Genomic DNA, 25,130 nt, shown 5'->3' on the forward strand with positions numbered 1-25,130 from the left:
GATGTGCAACAGGTTGTTCGGAGTCAACTTTTTGCTCTCTACCTCCTATCAAATGGCAGATTGGTGGAGAGCCATACTCTCTTTGAATTGTGGTCTTCCCCACCTAGAGGAGACCACAAGGGCACCGGATGAAGTATACAACATAGGTAATGGTATAGGAGAGAACTTTATTAATGGGAATTTATTTACCAGTATGTGGGTGACTAAAAAGTCACCACTCTCCATATACTGTAGCTACAACTCATGCAGTCATTGTACTTACAGCACCCTAGCTAACTAGTAGTTTCTCTGGTTAAAAAGGAGGAAATGTCATTGTAGACCAGCCAGTCTTCCTGGATGTTGTTGATAATCGATTAACAACATCCAGTAGCTCCTGTGTTATGCACACTACCAAAGGTACACAAAGACCCATTGGCCCCTACAGGCAGGCAGAGTATTTCAGCAAGAGACTCTATATATTATGTTGTCTCATCACAGTACCTTGATTCTTTCAGCCTGTCATTCAATCCTAGGGTACGTACCTAAAGTACACCATTACCCTTATTTTGAAATTGAGAGAACTGCCCCCTTTACCCAATAGATTTCTTTCTACAGACTTCTTTCTAATAATACACTGTATAAAGGCTCTGCAATTAATTTCCTTATCGCTTTGCTAGAACTTATTATTATCAAATGGAATTAATTTCATGCCCCATTTACCCAACATACTTCTTTCTGTAAACTTCTTTCTAATAGTCCACTGTATAAAAGCTCTGCAATGAATTTCTTTATCTCTTTGCTAGAACTTATTATCAAATGGAATTACTTTCTTTTTGATAAAAAATGGTTTATACAACTCCAGAGCTGCACAATGGGGTCCTAAGTGGCACTGGCGTTTGTCAATTCTTATGTGTTAAGATCGAATGAACAGAATGCGTTCTTTAGTGAAACGGTATTTGCTCAACAGATTTTAGTTTTTGTACAGTATATTGATTATCTACTGCTAATATGGTCGGGAGCAGAGGATGATTTTCATGAGTTCATGAACAGGGTCAATTGCATAGATGAGATGATAAACTTCACATATCACCTGAGTTTGTCGGAGGTGCATATCATTGATGTGCGCTTCACAATGGATCATAATGTTCTCCACATGAGCCTTTTGAGAAAGTAGACATATCGTAATTCTAGCCTTCACTTCCAAAATGAACATCCTATTTCAACCAAAACCTTATTCTCAATTCTCTCCGAATTGATCGGATTTGCGATAATTTAGAGCAAGTTGAGTTTGAGATTGATAGCATGATCAAGCAGTAAGTGGCGAGATAATACAATCATTCGGAATTACTGCTTGCCAAACAGAAAGATTTATCAGTTCTTAGAGAACTGGCCCTTGTAAGAAAAAATAAAATAGGGCGACAGGGAGAGAACAAAATCACTTTTGTTCAAAAATTTAATTCATCCAATGTTGCTGTCACACAGAAAGTGAAACAATTATGGTTGATAGTCACCAGCGATAGCAAGATTAAATCCTTGAAACAATGTTTCTTGAGGAATTATAACTTGAAAGGCTAGTCCACAAAGACATTTCCTCTTTTAAAACCAGAGAAACTACTTTTCTCTCACGCAAGCCAGGGTGCCATAAGTGCACTCGCTGCCTGACTTGTAGCTACTGTACATGGAGAACGGTGAATTTTTTAGCCACCCACATACTGGTAAAAGAATTCCCATTCATAAAGTTCTCTCCTGTACCAGTACCCATGTTGCATACTTCATCTGGTGCACTCCTCTAGGCGGGAAAGACCACAATGCAATTCAAGGAGGGAATGGCTCTCCACTGATCTGCCATTCGGCAGGCGGTGGAGAGCAAAAAAGTTGACTCTGGGGCCTCAATGAAATTTTTTCTTCTTTTCATTCATTGTCATTTTGATTGGTTGATTAGGCAGTACTAATAGTATGTGTTTGATTATGAAGCTGCTGCATTGCCTGATTCCACCTATGCTGTTAAATATTGTTATGTACTGTATACAGTAGGAGCAAGTTTCATCTTTGCTCCTTTGGCCATGGCTAGCCATTGTATTGCAGCTGAGAACAATAGAATAGCCATGGCTAGCCATGTCTAGCCATGGACAAAGGAGCAAAGATGAAACTTGCTCCTACTGTAGTTCATGATATACATTTTTTTTCTAACCGCACAGTGTTCTTTCCATTGTTTCCAGGCAATCTCTACACTTCCCGGGAGAGAGCCATGGAATGCACTTCACAGCTCAGTGACATCATTCTTCACGCCGTTGTGCATGCGTCACCGGCAGGAGTACACTAGGAGTTGGAGGCAGCATGGAAGCAACACATTTTGTATGCAAATTCATTTTTTTGACAAAGTGAAATGTTGATTGGCGACCTGCTGCCTTGAAGTCCTGCTGAGTGTCCCTTCTTTTCTGTGTGTGTGTATACAGTGTGTATATATATATATATATATATATATGTATATATTTGGGCATAGTGCTGAGGCCGCGGGCGCTAACAGCGGAGATGGCGGTTCTTGCGGCCACGGCCGCTTCTTGATGAAAATGAGCCGGCCCACCGGAAAATGGCCCCTGGCGATTACTGTATAACAATATTCTTGTCATTGGACTTTACAAGACTTCACAAAAGACATATGTTATATAAATCATAAATTCTAGTTTTATCTTTTGGTTTCTTAGTTATCCGATGTAATACTGACAAGGCTCAGAAGTTTCATCCCCGGTTCCATCAAGATGGACAGTACCTGTGTTGTGCCCAGACTGCTAAAAATGCTTTGGGATGCCAAGTTCTACGCAGTGCTAATGGAAGTCAGTTTTCCAAATACAATATAAATACCACATTTATATGTAAATAGATATTGGAGTTGATGCAGAGTTGAATTGCAGAGTTCTGGGGGCGGATCACTGTTGTTTGTTCTGGGCAGGGCTGAATTAAGCCTTGGGGGGTTCCGGGCACATAAGGCAGGAGGGGTTTGGGGTAAAATAGATTGTTGTGTTTATTATTTAAGCCAGTTGAAGAGTTATGGCCTCCAGGGCCGGGCAGGCAGGGGAGGCGGGCATGGCCAGCAGGCGGGGGACGCCGGTGAGCCTTAGACCAGACTGAGAGCTAGGCAGGAGGCTGCAAGGGGAAATAAAAACTGCAATTTGCTAAGAGAGCTTTCAGCCAATTACTGGCTGCCCATTCATTTGTATTGTTTTTTTTTTCTCCTACCCATCTCTCCGTTCCTCTTGCCAGTTAATCGGCATTCTCCGCACGCTACCTCTGTGTTTGCTAGGGGGGTGAGGGGGCAGATGGAACATGTGCAGTTAGATCTGGGTGGGGTTTGTACTTTAGACTCTCTCTCTCTGTAAACATTTTCCGCAGCGCTTTACAGAGAATAGTTGAACATTCACATCAGTCCCTGCCCCAGTGGAGCTATATTCCCTACCACATGTACAAACACACACACACACAAAGACATTCTAGGGTTAATTTTGTTAGAAGCCACATATCCTATCAGTATAGTTTTGGTTTGTGGGAGGAAACCGGAGTACCCGGAGGAAACCCACGTAAGTACGGGAGAATATACAAACTCCGCACAGTTAGGGCCATGGTGAGAATCTAACCCATGACCTCAGCACTGTAAGGCAGTAATGCTAGCCATTACACCATCCGTACTGCCCCAATGGTTTTGTCCATTAGGGAAAGAATTTGCTTTTGCAAGTGAGCCAGAATCAGGCCCAGAGATAGTTAAGATTTCAAAAAGGAGGTCTCTTTAAAGTGTGATTTTTACCCATCCAAGCGCTCTCCACTCATCCCCATGGCTTACACACTGGGCAGTTTTTGAGCTGCTTCAGCTGCTTTTAGTAAATTTCCCCCAACATATGGAACATAGAATGAACAGACAGGCATAGGATACAGAACACAAATAGGATAGGCAGAAGAGGCAGTCATAAGATATGGACCACAGATAACACAGGCAGATACAGTTTATGGAATACTGACAAGAAAGGCAAACACATTATGCCCAAAGCAAAGGTACTGTATGTTTAGGCACCCCCATCCCCCCAGTCATTTTTACAGTAATGTCCCTTTACACATTATGCCACACAATCTATAATGGCCATTACACTTTATGCCACACACCATAGTGCCCATTACACATTATGCCACACACTGTAATGCTCAGTAGACATTGTGTCACAAACCGTAATGTTTATTTAACTATATGCCACACACCGTAATGCCCATTGTACATGCCAGACACCATAATGCGTAATTCACTTTATGCCACACCATAATGCCCATTGCACATTATGCCACACACATGCAATGGCATAATTAGGATTATTGCACACCCGCCCCTGGCATTTTAGTGCCACTTACACATAAGACCCCATGTAGTGCTGCTTACACACATAATGCCCCCCTGTAGTGATGCTTACAGATATAATACCACTGTAGTGCCTCTTACATAAATTATACCACCACTAGTGCCGTTACATAATGTCCCCTGAAGTGCCACTTACCTACAAGCTTGTCGCCATGGGGTTACATGTTCATTTGCCTGGGGTTATTTACTCATTCACAGGGGTTTCTTGCTCAATGCTGGGGAGGTTACATGCTCATTGCCAAGGGGGTAACATGCTTCTTGCAAAAGGGTGTTTACATTTTTGTTGCCAGTTGGTTACATACTATTTGACAGGGGGGGGGGGGGGCAGTTAAATGCTCATTGCTAGGGCAAGTTACATGCTTGTTGCCGGGGGGAGGGGGGGTTAAATGCTAATTGCCAGGAGGGTTAATGCTTGTTGCTAGGGAACTTCCATGCTCCTTGCTGGGGGGTTTCCCTGCTTGTTGTTAGGGGAAGTTACATGCTCATTGCCAGGGGATGCTGGGGCACCACTGGCCACTGCTCACGGAATCCGCAACTTCCAGGTAGCGCTGGGCGCACTGAACTCCCTTGAAAGACACTAGAATTGCAAGAAGACCTCTAGCACTTCTCTCATTTAAGGCGGCAGTCATTTTTGGTGGGGCACAGGATCTCTGCAGGGTTTCTGCATGTGGACAGAGACTCTGCACTCCTGTGCGCTGCTTCTTCCACCAGTCACTATCTCCTGGCACTGTACACCCTCCCTATGCCCCTGCCCCTACATTTACTAAGATGGGAGTTCTATTGAAGTTGGGATGTTGCCCATAGCAACCAATCCAATTCTACTAGAAGGTGCTAAATAAATAGAAAGTAGAATCTGATTGGTTGCTATGGATAACATCCCATCTTCATTAGAACTCCGATCTTAGTAAATGTAACCCTTAGTATATGGAGCACTGATAGGACAGGCAGACATAGTATATGGTGCACAGACAGGACATGTAGAAACTTGGGATATGGAACACAGACAGGACAGGCATAGCATATGTAACAAGTACAGGACAGGCAGGCACTTAGGCTATGGAAGATAAAAAGGACATGCAGACACAATATATGAAACACAAACAAGATATATTGATAAACAGACAGACACAAAACATATAATAGATTTATGTACTTTGGCTAAATCTAATTTTCCTTCTTGCATTTTCAGTCCTGAAGAATGAACCTTCACGTCGTAGATCCCGAAAGCAACTGCCACCAGCACCGTCTGATTTAACGGTAAGAACATAATTCTCAGGAAATAATAGTAGTGCAGTCTTACACAGAATGTTACCCAGACACATAAAAATTCTATTACACTTAAGGTGCCACATACACAAGTCTTATTCGGGCTGATTTCACCCGTTTTCGACGATCAGGCCAATATAACGTGAGAAATTGGCCCAAATTGAAGGTGTTTGACATCACATCGAGTCCGATGCGAGTTCCTGTGCGGAATGGATCAGATCCATCAGAGGCACATCATGGGTGCTTTTTAGCACCCGCAATGTATCGCATGCGATTTCCCTTGAACTCCACAAACACCTTCCCGGGAATTCTTTTACATGTGATAAATTGCATGCAATTTATCTAATTTAAAAATGGCACATTAAGCGTCAAATCAGAAGGAGCCCTCCCGGGGAGCTGCCAGGAGAGTTCCAAGTAAAACAGGCCCGACTTGTGCATCAGACATATCAGACCTGTGTATGGCCACCTTTACAGTACTGTCCACTTACTGATCACCTCTCCATCAGTTCTTGTCTTGCCAGTTCTCTATTTTGACCCTTTCTTTGCTTTCCTACCCTCTTTTACTCATGTCTATATTGCAATGTTTCATCTGCCTTTTTGCCTCATTTCTGCCCTTCTTTTTCTCACCCAATTTTTTTACCATTTAGTCTCAGCAGATAACTTTCTAATGCTATCACTTCGGTTCAGGACCACCTTGCTTAATGTACATGCAGCCCCTATTTGTATAAAATTGGCTATATATAGGTGACCATATCTATTGCTATCTAAATATGATCTTAGTTAGCACTAAAGGCCAAGCACTAAAAAGCACTAAAAAGCTAAGCTTTTTCAGAGGTGGGTAAATTGGATATTTTCGCAGTCTATCTAAATAGTTATAGGGTATTCTTTTTTGTAGTCAAGAGTGGGACTCCTGCAGATATGATTTACATATATTGCTTTTCTACCTTGGTAATTAGTTCACATATTAAAATAATGCGTTCCTTTCTTTCAAATGAGGATGCCCCTGAGTTTATTGAAGAGAAGATGGGAGCAATTATTTTCATCATAGACGGGAGGTAGATTGCAGAGTGCAATCGCCAATAGGGTATTTCCTTTTTGAGGGCACACTTTTGTATGTGATCTGATGTTTTTTATTTAAAACATAACTTTTGTACCTTATAACTTTTGGGCCTACACACGTAGCGATGTGCTTATGAGCGTTCTGAGCGATGCTAGATTGCTCAGAACCAGTGGCGTAAATATAGTGGGTGCAGTTGCTATGGGGCCCTATGGCTTTGGGGGACTCGAGGGCCCAGCAGGTAATCCCCTGCACCCTTTTGAATTAGTATTATTTATTTAATTCATTAATAGTGTGGTGCAGTGCCTCTTCGATGTAGTAAAGGAGTGTGGGACCGTGTGCAACTACAGACAGACAAGGCCAGCTGCGCACACACCACACTGTAGAGGGCACTGCAGCTGCCTTCTCTATTTCCCGTACACACCGCAGGTCTCTCCACTCCTCCTACGGACCGGGCGATGCAGAACCTGTGATGTACACCCCAGCACTAGAAGCGGCAGGTGCTCCTAACACAACACGCCAGGTACAGTAGCTGTCGGCACGGAGGGGAGGGAGGAAGTAAGTGAGGAGCCCGGGGATAGGTGCACACACGACATGAGACTCAGCAGTTTGGACTCAACTGTTCATCGGCTCTCTGCTGTCTCTGACGCCCTGTCATGAATCAGGTCGGAAGGGGAGATGAGAGCTGACCCCAAAGCTGTATGTGGGGATTCGAATGTGTCCTGCCCTGGATTCATTTAAATGGCTAGGGAGGGAGGGTATTTCATGGGCACTGGAACTAAAGGTGCTACTTCCCCTTACCCCTCCTGCATGCATCACATGCTTTGCCAATGGTTTCCTCACCTGCGTATTGCTGCTGACCCTAAAAGTGACTGCCTGCCCCCACCTCACTATCCTGCTTTTGCCAGCCAATCCCCCCTGTAAGTGACAGCCTGCTCCGCCTGCTCTTCTGCATCTGCCAGCTGACTCTTCCACCTGTAAATGACAGCCTGCCCCCCCTTACTCTCACCTGCACATGCCAACCGCCCCCCTGTAAGTGACAGTTTCTATCAACACCCCATCTCCTCTATTTGTGACATCTTCTCTCTGCTCCTTCCCACTCTTTTTCTCTATTACTCCCCCATCTCCCTTATGGTCCCCATACACAGTCCGTTTAACGGATCCGTTTTGTATTTACATAGTACACATCGCATCGCATTGCATGCCTTGTGCATGCATTGTGCATGCATTGTGCATGCAATGCAATGCAATGCAATGCGATGTAAAGCAAGTACAAAAAGTATGTGCAGCACATACTTTTTGTACTGTACGATGAGGACCGCCGGCGAACGGACCGTGTATGGGGACCTTTAGTGACACTATCACTCCCAACCCTTTCTATCTGGCTCATCGCTCTCACTCTCTTTGACACTCTCTCCCTGATTCCCTCTGCCTCTCCCCCTTCAGCCACTTTCTCCCTGGCACTGTCTCCTTTCTCATTCACTCTTTTGTTCCAGGAAACCCTATCCTCCTCTTTCTCACTCTTCTCTTTCTTCCCCCATGAGACCCTATTTGTCTCTAATGCCCCTCATTCTCCTGCTCCCCTAAGGGGCATAATAGGGGCAATGATAGGGGGGAGGTGCTTTAAAGATTTTGCTATGGGACCCACAAAGTTGTAGTTACGCCCCTGCTCAGAACCCTCATAATCGCTCAGGACACAGCGATGTGTCAACGATGTGTCCTGACTGATCTGTCAGGGCCAATATTCACCAGGTGATAGGCGGGACCGCACATAGCTATGGCCCCTACACATACACAATTTCAGGCCATTTTCTGAGCGATGTAGTTAAATTAAGTAGCATCGCTCAGAAAATGGCCTGAAATCGCTACGTGTGTAAGCCCCATTACTCTTTCAAAAAGGCATTACTATGCATGAATCAAACATCTATCTGGTCATGGTGTTCATAACAAAAGCATAATAAGTTAATAAGAAGTGCTCTCAAACAGAGGCGTATGTTCTAATTGTTGGCAGAATATAGGCCCTTATTCAGATCTGATTGCAGTACAAATTCGTTCTCAAAATTGGCAAAACCATGTGCACACAAAGGGAAGGGGAGCGCAAAGGGACAGGATCAGCCTGGAGGCTGCTGCTGCCGCCACATAAAGGAGACAGGTGCTGAGCATACCTCTCTGACACTCCACCTCGCTCAAGGCTGTCTCCGGGTTACTTATTAAAGAACATGACATTTAAACATAGTCATACCTGTAACCAAAAACATAGTTTAGGAGAAGTAAACAGTGAAAACAAATCAACTTTAAACACATTAACCCCTTCCCGACATATGACGTACATTTACGTCATATGTCGGTTGCGGGGGAATCAAGCCAGCTCACGGAGTGAGCTGGCTTGAAAGAGAGCAGGTAATGGCTGTATATTACAGCCAGGTACCTGCTCTCACGGACACGAGCGGCGAGTTCGCCGATCGTGGCCGTTTAACCCTTTAAGCACCGCGGGCAAAGCGCCTGCAGTGCTTAAATAGCTGATCGGAGGGGGGGCGCCCCCCTCCGGCGCCGATCGGGGCCCCCCGCGGCGAGATCGGAGGGTGCCGATCGGTTTCCATGGTAGCCAGGGGTCTAATGTAGACCCCTGTGCTGGCCGTGTCAGCATTCCTATTACATCCTGCCTGAGGCAGGATGTAATAGAAAGTGCTGAAAATCACTATGTTCAGCCATAGAGCTCTATGGCTGAACCTAGTACAGGCGATCGCGCCCCCTAGTGGTCAAGTACACTAGGGGGCCTTGTAGTAAAAGTAAAAAAAAAAAAAAAAAAAGTTTAAAAATAAAAAAAAAAATAAAAAAATATTAAAAGTTCAAATCACCCCCCTTTCCCCATTTCACAAATAAAAATAAATAAAAAATAAAAAAAATAAACATATTTGGTATCGCCGCGTTCCTAAAAGTCCGATCTATTAAAATATAACATTAGTTATCCCGCACGGTTAAAGGCGTAAACGGAAAATAATTCCCAACGCCAAAACTACGTTTTTTGGTCGCATCGCCTACCCAAAAAACAATAACTAAAAGAGATCAGAAAGTCGCCCATATCCCATAATGGTATTAATTAAAAAGTACACTTCAGCCCGCAAAAAATGAGCCCTCACCCAGGTCCGTAGGTGGAAAAATAAAAAAGTTATAAGCCGCAGAACATGGCGACGCGACGCAAATTAGAAAAACCGTAAAAGTTGCTATTTTTCTTTTTAGTGGTAAAACATAACGAAAACTATATAAGTTTGGTATCACCAGAATCGTAACGACCCATAGAATAAAGATAACCCATCATTTTAAACGAACTATGAACTCCAAAAAAAACCGTAACCAGCGCAAAATTGTGGAATGGCGTTTTTTTTTTTTACCCCACATTGAATTATTTCCTGATTCCCCAGAATATTATACGGTATAGTAAATGGTACCATTAAAAAGTACAACTTGTCCCGCAAAAAAAAAGCCCTCATGTGTCTATATAGCTGGAAAATTAAAAAAGTTACGCTTATTTGAACGCAAGGAGGGAAAAAAAAAAAATTAACAAAAAAGGCCTCGTCGGGAAGGGGTTAAAGTCCACAGTCTTTATGAATGTAGTTAGCAACGGTGTCAATATTCCTTTTGTCAACATGTCGGCAAAGTTCTCTTCACTTGTGATCCACTGTTGTGTCCTAGGATCTATCATGAACTGGCTTGCCCGACTCACTGCATGTGTGATATCAGGGCGAGTCCCTATACTTGAATAGATCAACTATCAACTGGAAAGTCTTGCATCTCCTCTATCTCCCCTGGATGGTTGATGACATGGCTTCGGACGTTTCTGTATTTTTGTCAATGGTTTCACTGGTTTTGCATAAACTTCTTCCATCAATTCTCCATTTTGGAATGTAGAGTCAAAGTCTAGTTGATATAGCAGTAGATTATGTGGAGTGGATATGGCAATCTCTAGTCTCAGGAGGCTGTATCTTGCGATTGGTGAATAGATTTATCCGTAATCGATTTCTGTAGAGTAAGAGTAAGAGAATTAAATAATTAATTCTCAGAAAGCACAATAATTAGTGAATTAATTAGTATTTAATAAAGGTAAAAATTACAACATAATAATTCAAACAACACAATTTATAAAGGACAACAATAAAAATACATATAAAAATTAAAAAACTACCGCTAGTATCCACCAGAATGCAAAGATTATGCCCGGCTAAATTGATTAATGGCTTACTAACCCTTTTACTGTCGGGTGGCCAGCACTTGGTTTATGATAGTATAGGGTAGGTGCCTTGTATGCGTATTAGAAGAGGGGAAAAAAAGGTTATTGTTCATCCAATATTAAGGTATGAAAAAAACACCAGAATGGTAATTGCCAACGGAAAAGTCAGAAATCACTTACATGGACCAGTGTGAGAGTTGTTGCTGTTATATTCACATATGCTGCTGTCATCTGCAGAGTAACCGCAGGGCATCAAGGAGATGCAGTCAGCAACCTGTATTTTAGGATAACCCCTTAATGGAGAATAAGTAGCCAGCTGGAGAACCCGAGGGTGCACAAGAGTGGTATAGTTGTGGGACGCCCACCGCTGTGACTCACCGGGTGTCCTCGCTAGTTGTTAGTATAGCAGCAGTTGTTTCCACTGGTGTCAGTCACACCCGCTTGTGGGCTGCGGGAGCGGGCGGTAATCCCTCAATGTTTAACCGCAGGTGCTTTGCTGAGTTGTCCTGCTTGATGAGTGATTAAAGTCCTGGGGGGTTTTAATGGCTTTCTCTGGTGGAAAGAAGGTAGGTAGGTAGGAAGTGGCACCCTTAACGCGTTTCTCTGCACTTGAATGTCTGGCGGTTTCTTTAGAAGATAATGGAGCAGTCAGGTACTCCTTCCTTTTTTACAGGTGTCATAGCCAATGAAAAAGACATGGTCATTAGGATATGCAGGTGTTGTGATCAGTGCACCTGATCATTAATAGGAGGTTTCCACAAGAAGTCTATATTCCACATATAACATATTGGGTGACATTCTATGGATTGAGATAAATGCGCATGTTTTTATATCGCACCACATCTCACTTTTGAAAATCGCAAGATTGGCCCGTTTTTCACATATTTAATGAGATGCGAAAAACAGGCCAAATAGTGCGAATAGGTGCGAGTTGGTGCGATTTCTTTAGTCCTGAAAATGTGCGATTTTCATGTATGAAAATCGCACGTTTGCAGGAAATCGCAATTTAAAATAAAAAAAAAACAACGCGGGGTCCCCCGCCAGAGCATAACCAGCCCCGGGCTCATTGAGCCGGTGCTGGTGACATAAAATCAGGGTCCCCGACAAATAGGGGTCCCCTTGATTTAATGAAACCAGCACGAGAAAGTCGGCTCCTGATTGGCCGCTAGGCGGCCAATAGAATCATTCGGAGGAAAGGCGCGGAAGATGAACATCTCTGCGCCTCTCCAGTCCGTAAGCGGGTACCAGCCGGGAGCAGCGCATCTGCCGGAGAGGATGCCGAGGTCGTCGCCGGGGACCAGGTGAGTAGGATTTCCTTCCTTAGGAACCCCTTTTGGACTACTTCGGATCCTGGACCCCGGAGACATCAGCCCTGGAGCCCAGGACCCCGGACTAGCCCCGGAACCAGGACCAAGGCCCCGGAACCGGACTCTTCTGTCCAGGAGCCCCGGACCCAGGATCCAGGGACCGACCTACGGGCTCAAGGTAGGTAAGTATTAGTGTGTGTGTTATGTGTGTATTAAACTTTTATTTTTCAGGGTGTCAGTGTGTTTTATTTAACTATTTTTTGTACTGTATTTTTAATGCCCCGCATGCTGGGACTTGTGGTTCTCCAAGTCCCAGCATGCGGGGTAGGCTTGCTGGGACTCATAGTTCTACAGTAGAAAACAATAGTTTTTATTCTATTTTTTACACTTTGCATCAACCCGATGCCCACCGCCCAGGGGCATCGGGGACAGCCCCGGACTTTCAGCATGGGCTGGTAAGTCCTGGAGGGGGGGGAACCCTGCCCATGCTGACCAGCCAGGGGGATAATGCTTTGGCCGCGGGACCTTATATAATAAGTGTCCCCCGACTGTGGCATTACCCTGCTGGCTGGTTGGGTCTGGTGCTGGTTCTTAAAATACGGGGGACCCCTAGTCATTTTGTCCCCCGTATTTCGGGAACCAGCGCCGGACCTTGAGCCTGGTGCTGGTTTCATTAAATCAAGGGGACCCCTATTTGTCCGGGACCCTGATTTTATGTCACCAGCACCGGCTCAATGAGCCCGGGGCTGGTTATGCTCTGGCGGGGGACCCCGCGCTGTTTTTTTTTTTATTTTAACTGTTTAAACTTTTTTTTTCACCAGAACCCTGCACAGATCATTGCGATCTGTGCAGGGTTCTGGCTAATTCGCCCATCAGAACCTGGTCTGATTTTTGGGCGAATTATAGACACAGTTTATACAAATCGCATACCATTAAATATGCGATTTGTATACTTTTTAATGTGAAAACATCTGGATGCGATGTGCTGCGAAAAGCAGCCATCGCATTTCCAGTGTGTCCAACTTGTTGGCCAAAATCGCACTTTTTTCACAATTTCGCACCTCATTAAATATGCGAAAATGGAAAAAAATGCGATTTCAGCCGTTTTTGCAAAATACATCGCCAAAGTCAGATTATCTCATCCCATAGAATGTCACCCATAGTGTTAGGTTCAATATTAGTTGAAACATTTTGCAATCATAAAAATAAAAAAGGGGAAAAGTATAATAATAAAAAATAAAAGTGGATGGCAACTACGGATGTCAGCAGAATCCATAAACATTAAGTAATCCTTATTATTACATTAAATATAAATTAATTCAGCATATCAGCACTATTAAGGTTGTGGCTCAACAGGTAATGCTCCGAGCACTTGCTGCCAGAGCAGCTCACATCTAGGTTTGAATCTGGTCAAAGACCAATTCTATTTATTTTTTTATTATTGTTCTTGATATTATTTATATACTTATTTGGTGTTACTTATATAATTTTCAATCATTATATTCATATGGATATAAACATAAACGAAAAAGACAGAATAATAAAGAGACAACAGTAGCAGCATTGGTGGAGGCAGAGAAATACTAATAATACAGAGATATACTGTATTATGGACAAAAATCTCAGCATAGTTATAACAGTTCATCCATAGTAACATTGGGGCAAATAAAAAGTTTGTAATCTCGCATATGGACCTATGTTGAGATCTCAGAATTCACATACACCCATTTGGTTCGTATATCGACAACAGAATATTATCATAAAGAGGATAACTTTAACGTGTGTGAAGTTATGAATGACAGTTCAACCTCTATATTGGGAAACAATGACTGCATATACTTTCATTGGAAGAACATTTTTACTTTTTTCATTTACAACATTAGCAGAAATAACCCCTTTGTCCATAGATGAAATGATATATGGGCGGTTATCACACTCTAATGTCTCCCACATGGATCTGTGGTGAGACTCAGAATACGACAACAACCAACCGTCATCATGAAAGAAGGGGGGAAGATAAATCTTCTTAGTAAACAGGTTAACAGTTGTCTCATGATCCTATAGACTTGATCACATATTGTTTAGTTCTATATTATCATTCAATCCTACTGGAGAGAGGGTGTTCAATGAAAATATCCAGAACGCCTCCCGTTTGCAGTGATGATAAAATCTATAGCCACCTCTAGGGGTAGCTTTAATTACCTCAATACCTTGTAACTTGATCGAGTCTACATTACCATGATGGTGAGTTCTTACAGATGGGGCAGGCCTCTTCTTTGCTGGTGAATCGCCAGAACGTCACCGCTGGCGATCCGCCAGCAGCCTGGCCCGCCATCTGACTGAGACGCGCGTGCGTCTCACGCGCACGCGCGTCTCAATCTCCGTCGGCGGGGCGACGGGAACCCTGTCCGTCTCTGCTTCAGGGAGACAGACAGGGTTAGGGGGGTGCGGGCAGGCGGCGGGGACCCCGGTTGACCGCCGACAAACCGGCGGTGACCCGGGAGAAGCGCTGGAAGCGCCGTCGGAAGGGGACGTGCGTGCCTCTCGTGCGCGCGCGATCCCTTCTCACTATGCAGATGTCGCTGGCGGGGGATGGCGGCTGGCGTCGCCATCACCATCCCCTGCAAAGATGGGACCTGCCCCATCTGTATGTGTCTGGATAAGCTGTGTTTTCTAACACCATTCTTGATGTTCCTCCTATGCTCTAAGAATCTTATACTGAGACCTCTTGTTGCACGCCCAACATATTGTATACCACAGACATGGGTGATAAGATAAATAACATACGAAGATGTACAGTCTATATGATTCTTAATATAGTGGGAGGTGTTCATGGAGGTGGAGGTGAATTGTGCCCCCTCCTTAACATATTCACATGTAATGCATTGGGATCTTTTGCATCTAAAAAAGCCATTTGTGTTTGATTTGACTATTGTTGTATCAGTGGTACTTGTGTATTATATGGGCGCCCGATATATCGCATCGCATACCACTAATTAAGGCATGCGATGCAATGGTACCCGATTTTCCCTTGAAATGATCGGGAGGTGCTAATAAAGTACAAATTGTATGCCATTGTATGCCATTTTATGGCATGCAATGCGATGCGATTTAACACATCCTTCCCATTCATAATCCCGCCCTCTGGCCTCTGGCACATCTGGCAGAATTTCACTCTGAGGAGATTTTGTGAGGAGAGAAGAAGTGTGTTGCTGAGCTGGTGTTTTCGTGAGGTGTTGTGAGGTGATTTTGCTGTGATTTTGATCCGATTACTTTGGATTACGTTCCATCGGATTACGTTGGATTACGTTGGCTGTGATTTCCATCGGAATGGCTGCGTCTTCATCAGTATCGGTGAGTCTGTTCAGCCTGCCGCAGACCAAAGAGGAAGCTGTCAGTTTTCTGCAGGACCATTCTCTTCTGCCGGTGACAGCCACCTGCGCAAATGGACATCCCATGCGGCTGTCCATTAAGGAGTACAAATGGCGTTGTTACATAAAGAGCTGCGGGAAGAAGGAGAGTCTGAGGGCAGCCCTTTTCTTCCCAGGATGCCGACTTCCTTTGGTGAAGTTAGTTTGCTTCATCTGCTGCTGGTGTGAGGAGCTGACTTCTAATGACTTCTGCTACCGTCAGCTCAATATGTCGAATAAGACAGCAGTCATATACAACGCCTTAATGCGGGAGGCGTGTGAACTGGACTTGTTGGCACAGCCGCAGTGCCGCATTGGGGGCCCAGGCATGATCGTTGAAATTGATGAAACTCTTTTTGTCCGACTACAGTCTAATGTGGGCTGAGTACTCCCACAGCAGTGGGTGTTCAGCAGAGTCTGTAGAGAAACATGTCAATGCTTCATGATCCCTGTCCCGCAACGGGACGCTAACACACTTATGGCGGCAATCTGTGACAAGATAGAGCCCGCTGGAAGGTAGTGATAATGATGTACTGCACACTGTAATTTATTTTAAACAAATGTTTTTATTCTGATATTTGAACAAAAGTTGTATTCAAAAGAAGGCGGGTGCTGGGTAAGGGTTGGGTAAGTCTCATGGACCTCCAATCTTGCAGATCTCACTACGTGTCTTCCGCAAATTGGGTTAAAGTATCCTGTCTTAGCAGACCTCTGTGGTTGGGCAATGCACAGGGTTGCTATTGAGGATGGGGCTGTGTGGGTTTGGGTGGTGGGGGTGGCTGCCCGCAGCTGTGATTGGGCACTTGTAAGGCTGGGTGGCAGCGGAAGTCTCCTGTTGAACAAAGTTAGGGTGGTCAAGGAAAGTGACCGGTGGTACCGGTGGGCTGGCGTCCCTTACCCTCCGGTGGTGCACCGTTCACTTACCCGATACCTGGTTCTGTTGCCGGCAGGGGATGCTTGCCGCGTCCTTCCACGTGTCTTCACCGGCGTCCTCACAGTACGCGATAGCCGGCAGTCTGGTCCGCACCGCTATTGCAGTAGTTCGCGTCACTTCCGGGTTCAGCTTGGCGGCGTTGCCCGGGGTGACGGAGGTCCTGCAGCGGCGCGCGCTCGACTCCTTGCGGAGGAGACTTGGGGATGTTGTGTGGGTGCAGGGCTTCTGTCCTGTTGACCAACGCGTTTCGGCACGTCTGTGCCTTTATCAAGGATGTACTACTGTCTCTGATCTACCCGTATTTCTACCTGCCCTGATGTTCAGCCATTGGTTGTTCATTCGGCAGTGGGCGGGGTTTGTGGCCTGTCAGTTCAGCCTTCAAGCTAGTGGGAGTTACGTAGCTTGTGGCTGTGTGTTGTCTGGTACATGTGTAGACACATTATTGTGTGTTGACCATGTCGACTTTTCTGTTTGTTAAGGCAAAATAGCCAGAATGCACGTAATTGTCAGGTATTGTTGCGCAGAATTGGGTTGCTGATATTGTAGCATCCCAAGTGTTGGGAGTGCTGCAATTTACGTACTTTACTGTCCAACCTATCCCTTGGTGGGATCATGGGGGTGTGGATTTAAAATGTATGCACCGCAAGTTGGTGCTTGGAGGTTGTAAACGAGAAGGGGTGAGGTCATATTGTGATGGAATTGGATATCAAATAATTTGCAACAAAATATGTGAAAAAAATGGGAATTGAGTTGGAATAAACCTGACAAAAAGTTTTTTGTAACAAAATCAAATAAAATAAAATAAAATCAAATGGAAATCTACAATAGGCATCTCCTATGATGTTGAATGTTGCACATAGTGATACGGTTACTGATCCAATCCCTGAAAGTGTGTTGTCTCTCACGTTGTTCTATTGATGGTAAGTAATGGGCGTGAGGTATGGGATAGAGGTGTGTCTTATCTATAATATGTCACTGATGTTGAAATCGATATTATGCCCTTTAGGTTGCATTGTCTGCAGCTTATAGATCCACCTGAGTTCCTCCTTATTTATTTTCTTAATGTAATCCCCCCCTCTCCAGTTGTGTGGTACTTGTGTAATGGCGGTGAATGTCATCCCTTTGGGGTCTCTGTTGTGTATCTCATTGAAGTGTTGCGATAGGCTGTGTTGCTCAAATCCTTTTCTGATGTTATGGATGTGTTCATACATTCATGAACAACCAATGGCTGAACATCAGGGCAGGTAGAAATACGGGTAGATCAGAGACAGTAGTACATCCTTGATAAAGGCACAGACGTGCCGAAACGCGTTGGTCAACAGGACAGAAGCCCTGCACCCACACAACATCCCCAAGTCTCCTCCGCAAGGAGTCGAGCGCGCGCCGCTGCAGGACCTCCGTCACCCCGGGCAACGCCGCCAAGCTGAACCCGGAAGTGACGCGAACTACTGCAATAGCGGTGCGGACCAGACTGCCGGCTATCGCGTACTGTGAGGACGCCGGTGAAGACACGTGGAAGGACGCGGCAAGCATCCCCTGCCGGCAACAGAACCAGGTATCGGGTAAGTGAACGGTGCACCACCGGAGGGTAAGGGACGCCAGCCCACCGGTACCACCGGTCACTTTCCTTGACCACCCTAACTTTGTTCAACAGGAGACTTCCGCTGCCACCCAGCCTTACAAGTGCCCAATCACAGCTGCGGGCAGCCACCCCCACCACCCAAACCCACACAGCCCCATCCTCAATAGCAACCCTGTGCATTGCCCAACCACAGAGGTCTGCTAAGACAGGATACTTTAACCCAATTTGCGGAAGACACGTAGTGAGATCTGCAAGATTGGAGGTCCATGAGACTTACCCAACCCTTACCCAGCACCCGCCTTCTTTTGAATACAACTTTTGTTCAAATATCAGAATAAAAACATTTGTTTAAAATAAATTACAGTGTGCAGTACATCATTATCACTACCTTCCAGCGGATAAAGTGTAACATAAGAGGTCCATTACAATTATCAACATAGCGAGTGCGCAATTCACCAGAAATTGCAAATACCTATTACCCCGGGCTCTACAGGCAGAAGAACCCAGAATCTGCTGCACCGCAAAATCCTTTAGCAGTGGAGCGCAGAACCAACCCCCCAGAAACAAGATAGAGCCCGGCACGACCATCTTTAGTGACTTCTGGCGTGCGTACAGCACACAAGAACTGGAGCGGGCTGGATACGTTCACGCGCGTGAACCACAAATATAACTTTAAAGACCCGCAGAGTGGAGTGCACACTCAAAATATAGAGCGACTGTGGGGATGCGCTAAATGGCGTAACAAGCGCCAGCGGGGCACAGCTCGGCAGAACCTGGACAGCTATATGCAGGAATTCGTATGGCGGAAATGTCTAGCAGGTGACACCCCGTGCGCTCGCCATGCTTCGGGTTGGCGTTGATAGTGGGGGTAGCGTTAAAAATGGGGGGCCATTTAACATAGTAATTACCCATCAGGGTGGGTGTACAATAAAAACTCGGGTCATGGGGGGCATTTAACATAGGAATCAGGCATCTGTGTGCCTGTACAAATAAAAATCGGGTCCAATGGCGTCGCATCGCAGTCAACGCGATTTTTGGTTGTACAATGCCCTACGATGAAAATATCGGGCGCCAAGATAATACACAAGTACCGTATCAGTATTTAAAGAGACAAAATGGCTAGGAGTCAAAGTGTTTTTCAGGGTTGAATTCTTTTTGAATACTACTCTTGGTGTTTCATCCAATGTTGCTACTAGTATCTTATCACTCAATAGAATTCTGTGATTTTTGTTAACAATATCTCTGAGTTCTTTAGAGTGTGTGTTAAACTTAGTCACAAAAGTGGGGCAATGATCACAGTTCTCAGTATCACTGATTTGCTTCCGTTTGCTGTTACCAGCAAGTAGAGTTTCTTGAGTTACATATGAGGCATCCAGTTTAGCTTTATCCACCAGCTCCACTGGATAACCTAAATCTAAAAGCACTGCCAGTGGCCTGAGTAAATAATACTGGCAGCCTCTATTCAGTGCAGGCAGCACCAGTGGACTATATATAATTAATTATTCATATATATAATATTAGGTGCTCCCACCCTAAGCAGAGAGGAGAACAAAGTACACAGCAGCACTGAGGGAGACAGCCCCAGCGAATAAAATATTGCGTTCAAGGTCAAGCTCAAGTTTAAGCCCCAGCAGCAGCACCAACACACCCTCTCCCAACCCACTACTAGACTGGAGTGAAGATGGCGCTATTTAAAGCCTCGCAAAATGACGTTTTGCCCGCGCGGCCGGACCCGAGTGGGAATCTCCAAGCGCTGCTCAGAACCGTGCTCAGATTGATGACGTTCCTGGGGGCTCGGATCTCCGGAATCCGAGTCCGCACATCTCTAATCTAAATGGACAGAGGTATAAAATCAAATATGGAAACTGTGGAAACACAACTTATAGAATAGGGCAGTGGTTCCTAACCTGTGTGCCGTGGCACCCTGGGGTGCCTTGGGAAATTTGCAGGGGTTGGTGGTCCATGTCCTGAAACATTATTTATGACTAATGTAATAGGCAAAATGTTAACAAACAGAAGTGATTCCTGTTCATTATCACACAACTGACATTAGGGATGAGATATAAATACAATATACTTAACTGAATATTTTTTTCTGATTTTATCAATGAGAAAAGTTTCCCCAGGGGTGCCATAAAAAAATTCTGATACTTAGGGGCGCCTTGATTCAAAAAAGTTTGGGAACCACTGGAATAGGGATAGTCCAATATGACAGGTTGACACAAAGGGGGAAATTTAATAAGGTAAAATTGTATAAAATTTGTATTTGTACAGCAAAATACGATTTTTTCATGCGTATTCGTATTTTCAGGATTTACTATCCTGAAAATACGGTGATGTGTATTAGTATTCATGGTGTATATATGGCGTATTCGTATTTTTGAAAACGAATACGAATGAATACGACATCAATAGAATACGCCTGTTATTAACATGAAAACAACGTACTTTAGTCATTTACTAACAATTCGTATTTGTAAAAAATACAAATATGAATCGTAAACGCATACGAATCGTAAGAAAATACTCCAAAAAATTACTCCTTGATTTGGAAGTGTATTTTACATCTTAGAATTTTACACATGAAGAAAAAATAACCCCCAGCTGATCAAAATTACAAATGTGTGAATTATAATAAGGCCACTAAGCACACATACAGACTTCTCAGCTTCAAACATGGCACAAGGTTTGCATTCACAGACCATTTCAGTGTGGGCTATGAGATTCCTGGGCCCAGATTTAATGGAATGTTAAAAAAAATTGCATTTTCCGAAATCTCACCACATCACACTTTTTTAAATTGCATTTATCCCCCACTAATTTGCATATTTCATTAGATCTAAATTTGTGGCAAAAGAATGAGATATGGTGTGTTTTTTAGTCATGAAAGTGTGCGATTTTTAGTCCTGAATATGTGTAAATTTGAGGACATGTGGGATTTTGTGTAAAAAAGGGTATAAAGAAAATGGCATGGGGTCCCACCTACTGAGCATAACCAGCCCCAGACTCATTGGCATATATTCAATGCCGTGGGCGAGCGGTGACTGCGAGCAGGACTTTTTGCTCGCAGTCACCGCTTACCCTGTCAGTATTCAACTGATCCCCCCTCATTCGCAAATTCCCCCTCGCTCCGTTTTTTGTGCGAGGGGGAATTTGCGAATGTGCCTCCAAAAGCTGCGAGAGCCGAGGCTAATTACAGCGAGTTTGCTGCACTAGCCGCGGCTCTCGCAGTTTAGGGGAATCCTCGCCGTTCTGTGACTGCGAGGATTCCCCCGGAACGTTGCATAGTGCGAGCGGCCGGCGCGGGGGTTAAACTGCGAGGATCACTGGTTTTCTGTGATCCTCGCAGTTTAACCCCCTCGCAGGCCGCTCGCACCGGCATTGAATACTGCACATTGAGCTGGACCTGGTTCCAAAAATATGGGGGAAAAAAAGTGTAGGGGTTCCTCCTTTTTTGGGAACCATGCACGGCCCTGGGGCTGGTTTTACAAAATCAACGAAGCCCTATTTATTTATTTATTTTTATTTTTTTTATTTTTTTTAAACCCAGGCCCAGCTCTTTGAGCCTGCGGCTGGTAATGCCCGTGGGGGGGACCCCACGCGTTTTTTTTATTATTATTTATTTATTTTTACCTTTTTCACACTGCAGCATGCACAGATCTGACTGATCCATGCAGGCTAAAACCAACACGAATTTTGTATTTAAAAATACGAATTTGTATTTAAAAATACGAATTTGTATTTAAAATACAAATTTGTATCAGAAAAAATACGAATCAATATGCCATCGGATAATACGAATCAGTCAAATACGACTGATTAGTAAATTATCCTCCGGAATACGAATGAACATACAACTACATCAGTCGTATTCATTCGTATTAAAAAAACAAATATGATTTTTTTGTATTCGTATTCTTAATAAATTTCCCCCAAAGAATATAAGATTTGGAGGGATTGAGAGGGGAAGGGAGGGAGGGAAGGGGAGGGAAAAGAGGGAGGGAATGGGAAGGAAAGGAAAGAGAAAAGGAAAACAAAGAAAAAGAGAGGATGTAAAGAATAATAAGGATACAAGTGAATCACATTACTTTCTTTTTATTTTAACCCCTTCCTGACAGAGCTAGTTTTTGCGTTCCTGACAGAGCCATTTTTTTCAAATCTGACATGTCTCACTTAAGTGGGGATAACTTTTTTTTGCTTTTACTTATCCCAGTGATTTTGAGATTGTTTTCTCGTGACACATTGTACTTCAAGTTAGTGGTAAATTTTCGTCAATACAGTCTGTGTTTTTTTGTGAAAAATACCAAAATATCGTGAAAAAATGGAAAATTTAGCGATTTGCAAAATGTTAAATTTTCTGCTTGTGAGACAAATAATCTTACCACTCAAAATAGTGAATAACTAACATAGACCATATGTCTACTTTATGTTGACATCATTATTTCAACTTCCTTTTAATTTTTTGGGACACTAGGAGGCTTACAATATGAATAGCAAATTCTCAAATTTTCAAGAAAATTTCAAACACTGATTTTTTTAGGGACCAGTTCAGTTCTGATGTGACTTTGAGGGACTTGTATGTGAGACACCCCCATAAATGATGCCATTTCAAAAAACTGCACCCCTCACAGTATTCAAAACAGCATTTTGGAAGTTTGTTAACCCTTTAGGTGTTTCACAGGAATTAAAACAAAGTGTAGGTGAAATTTCAAAATTTCTTTTTTTTTGCAGATTTGCAATTTTAATACATTTTTCTAAGGAACACAGTACATTTTACTAGAGAAATGTGACTAAAAATTGATTCCCCCAATTCTTTTGTTTTCATAAATATCCTATATGTGGCCCTAGTGTGCACGGTGACCAAACCACAGGCTTCATAATAGAAGGAGCACCTACTTGATTTTGGAGCCTCCTTTTTATGAGATTATTTTTTAGGCACCATGTAGGTTTCTAGGCACCATAAGATGCTAAAAGTTAGGAACCCCCCCACAAGTGACCCCATTTTGCAAACTACACCCCTCAGGGAATTCATCTAGGGGTATAGTGTACATTTCAAACCCCCAGGGGTTTCACCAATTGTGGTACAACTGGGCAGTGAAAATGAAAAATTATTTTTTTTACACAAAAATGCAGTTCTGGCTCCAAATTTGTCATTTTCAGAAGGTATGAAGGAGACAAAGCACCCCAAAATCTGTGCCCCAATTTCTCCCGAGTACGGCAATGCCTCACATGTGACCAAAAAATACCAGTTGGGTGCATGGCAGGACTCAGAAGGGAAGGAGTGATTTTTGGATTTTGCAGCTCAGATTCTGGTGGAATTTTGGTGGGTGCTATGTCGCATTAGCAAGACCCCCCAAGCACCAATACAGTGGAACCCCCCCACAAGTCACCCCATTTTGAAAACTACACCCCTCAGGGAATTCATCTAGGGGTATAGTGTACATTTCAAACCCCCAGGGGTTTCACCAATTTTGATACAAGTGGGCAGTGAAAATGAAAAATTACATTTTTTTACACAAAAATGCAGTTCTGGCTCAAAATTTTTCATTTTCAGAAGGTATGAAGGAGAAAAAGCACCCCAAAATCTGTGCCCCAATTTCTCCCGAGTACGGCAATGCCTCACATGTGACCAAAAAATACCAGTTGGGTGCATGGCAGGACTCAGAAGGGAAGGAGTGATTTTTGGATTTTGCAGCACAGATTCTGGTGGAATGAATGGTGGGTGCTATGTTGCACCAATACAGTGGAACCCCCCCACAAGTCACCCCATTTTGCAAAGTACACCCCTCAGGGAATTCATCTAGGGGTATAGTGTACATTTCAAACCCCCAGGGGTTTCACCAATTTTGATACAAGTGGGCAGTGAAAATGAAAAATTACATTTTTTTACACAAAAATGCAGTTCTGGCTCACAATTTTTCATTTTCAGAAGGTATGAAGGAGACAAAGCACCCCAAAATCTGTGCCCCAATTTCTCCCGAGTACGGCAATGCCTCACATGTGACCAAAAAATACCAGTTGGGTGCATGGCAGGACTCAGAAGGGAAGGAGTGATTTTTGGATTTTGCAGCTCAGATTCTGGTGGAATTTTGGTGGGTGCTATGTCGCATTAGCAAGACCCCCCAAGCACCAATACAGTGGAACCCCCCCACAAGTCACCCCATTTTGAAAACTACACCCCTCAGGGAATTCATCTAGGGGTATAGTGTACATTTCAAACCCCCAGGGGTTTCACCAATTTTGATACAAGTGGGCAGTGAAAATGAAAAATTACATTTTTTACACAAAAATGCAGTTCTGGCTCCAAATTTGTCATTTTCAGAAGGTATGAAGGAGACAAAGCACCCCAAAATCTGTGCCCCAATTTCTCCCGAGTACGGCAATGCCTCACATGTGACCAAAAAATACCAGTTGGGTGCATGGCAGGACTCAGAAGGGAAGGAGTGATTTTTGGATTTTGCAGCTCAGATTCTGGTGGAATTTTGGTGGGTGCTATGTCGCATTAGCAAGACCCCCCAAGCACCAATACAGTGGAACCCCCCCACAAGTCACCCCATTTTGCAAACTACACCCCTCAGGGAATTCATCTAGGGGTATAGTGTACATTTCAAACCCCCAGGGGTTTCACCAATTTTGATACAAGTGGGCAGTGAACATGAAAAATTACATTTTTTACACAAAAATGCAGTTCTGGCTCCAAATTTGTCATTTTCAGAAGGTATGAAGGAGACAAAGCACCCCAAAATCTGTGCCCCAATTTCTCCCGAGTACGGCAATGCCTCACATGTGACCAAAAAATACCAGTTGGGTGCATGGCAGGACTCAGAAGGGAAGGAGTGATTTTTAGATTTTGCAGCTCAGATTCTGGTGGAATTTTGGTGGGTGCTATGTCGCATTAGCAAGACCCCCCAAGCACCAATACAGTGGAACCCCCCCACAAGTCACCCCATTTTGCAAACTACACCCCT

General features: G+C 44.0%; 1 protein-coding gene across 1 annotated transcript in view; it reads left to right on the forward strand.

The window, feature by feature from the left end:
* The window catches only part of BTK (Bruton tyrosine kinase), a 180,160-nt gene that overhangs the window by 46,529 nt on the left and 108,501 nt on the right, over positions 1-25,130 (forward strand). Inside the window, exons 6-7 of the mRNA XM_083159033.1 lie at positions 2,685-2,813; positions 5,568-5,635. Coding sequence (XP_083015159.1) covers positions 2,685-2,813; positions 5,568-5,635 — 197 coding nt within the window. The remainder of the gene's footprint in view (positions 1-2,684; positions 2,814-5,567; positions 5,636-25,130) is intronic.

The sequence above is a fragment of the Crinia signifera genome, chromosome 9 (assembly GCF_055691185.1).
Source record: "Crinia signifera chromosome 9, ASM5569118v1, whole genome shotgun sequence".
Classification (NCBI taxonomy): Eukaryota; Metazoa; Chordata; class Amphibia; order Anura; family Myobatrachidae; genus Crinia; species Crinia signifera.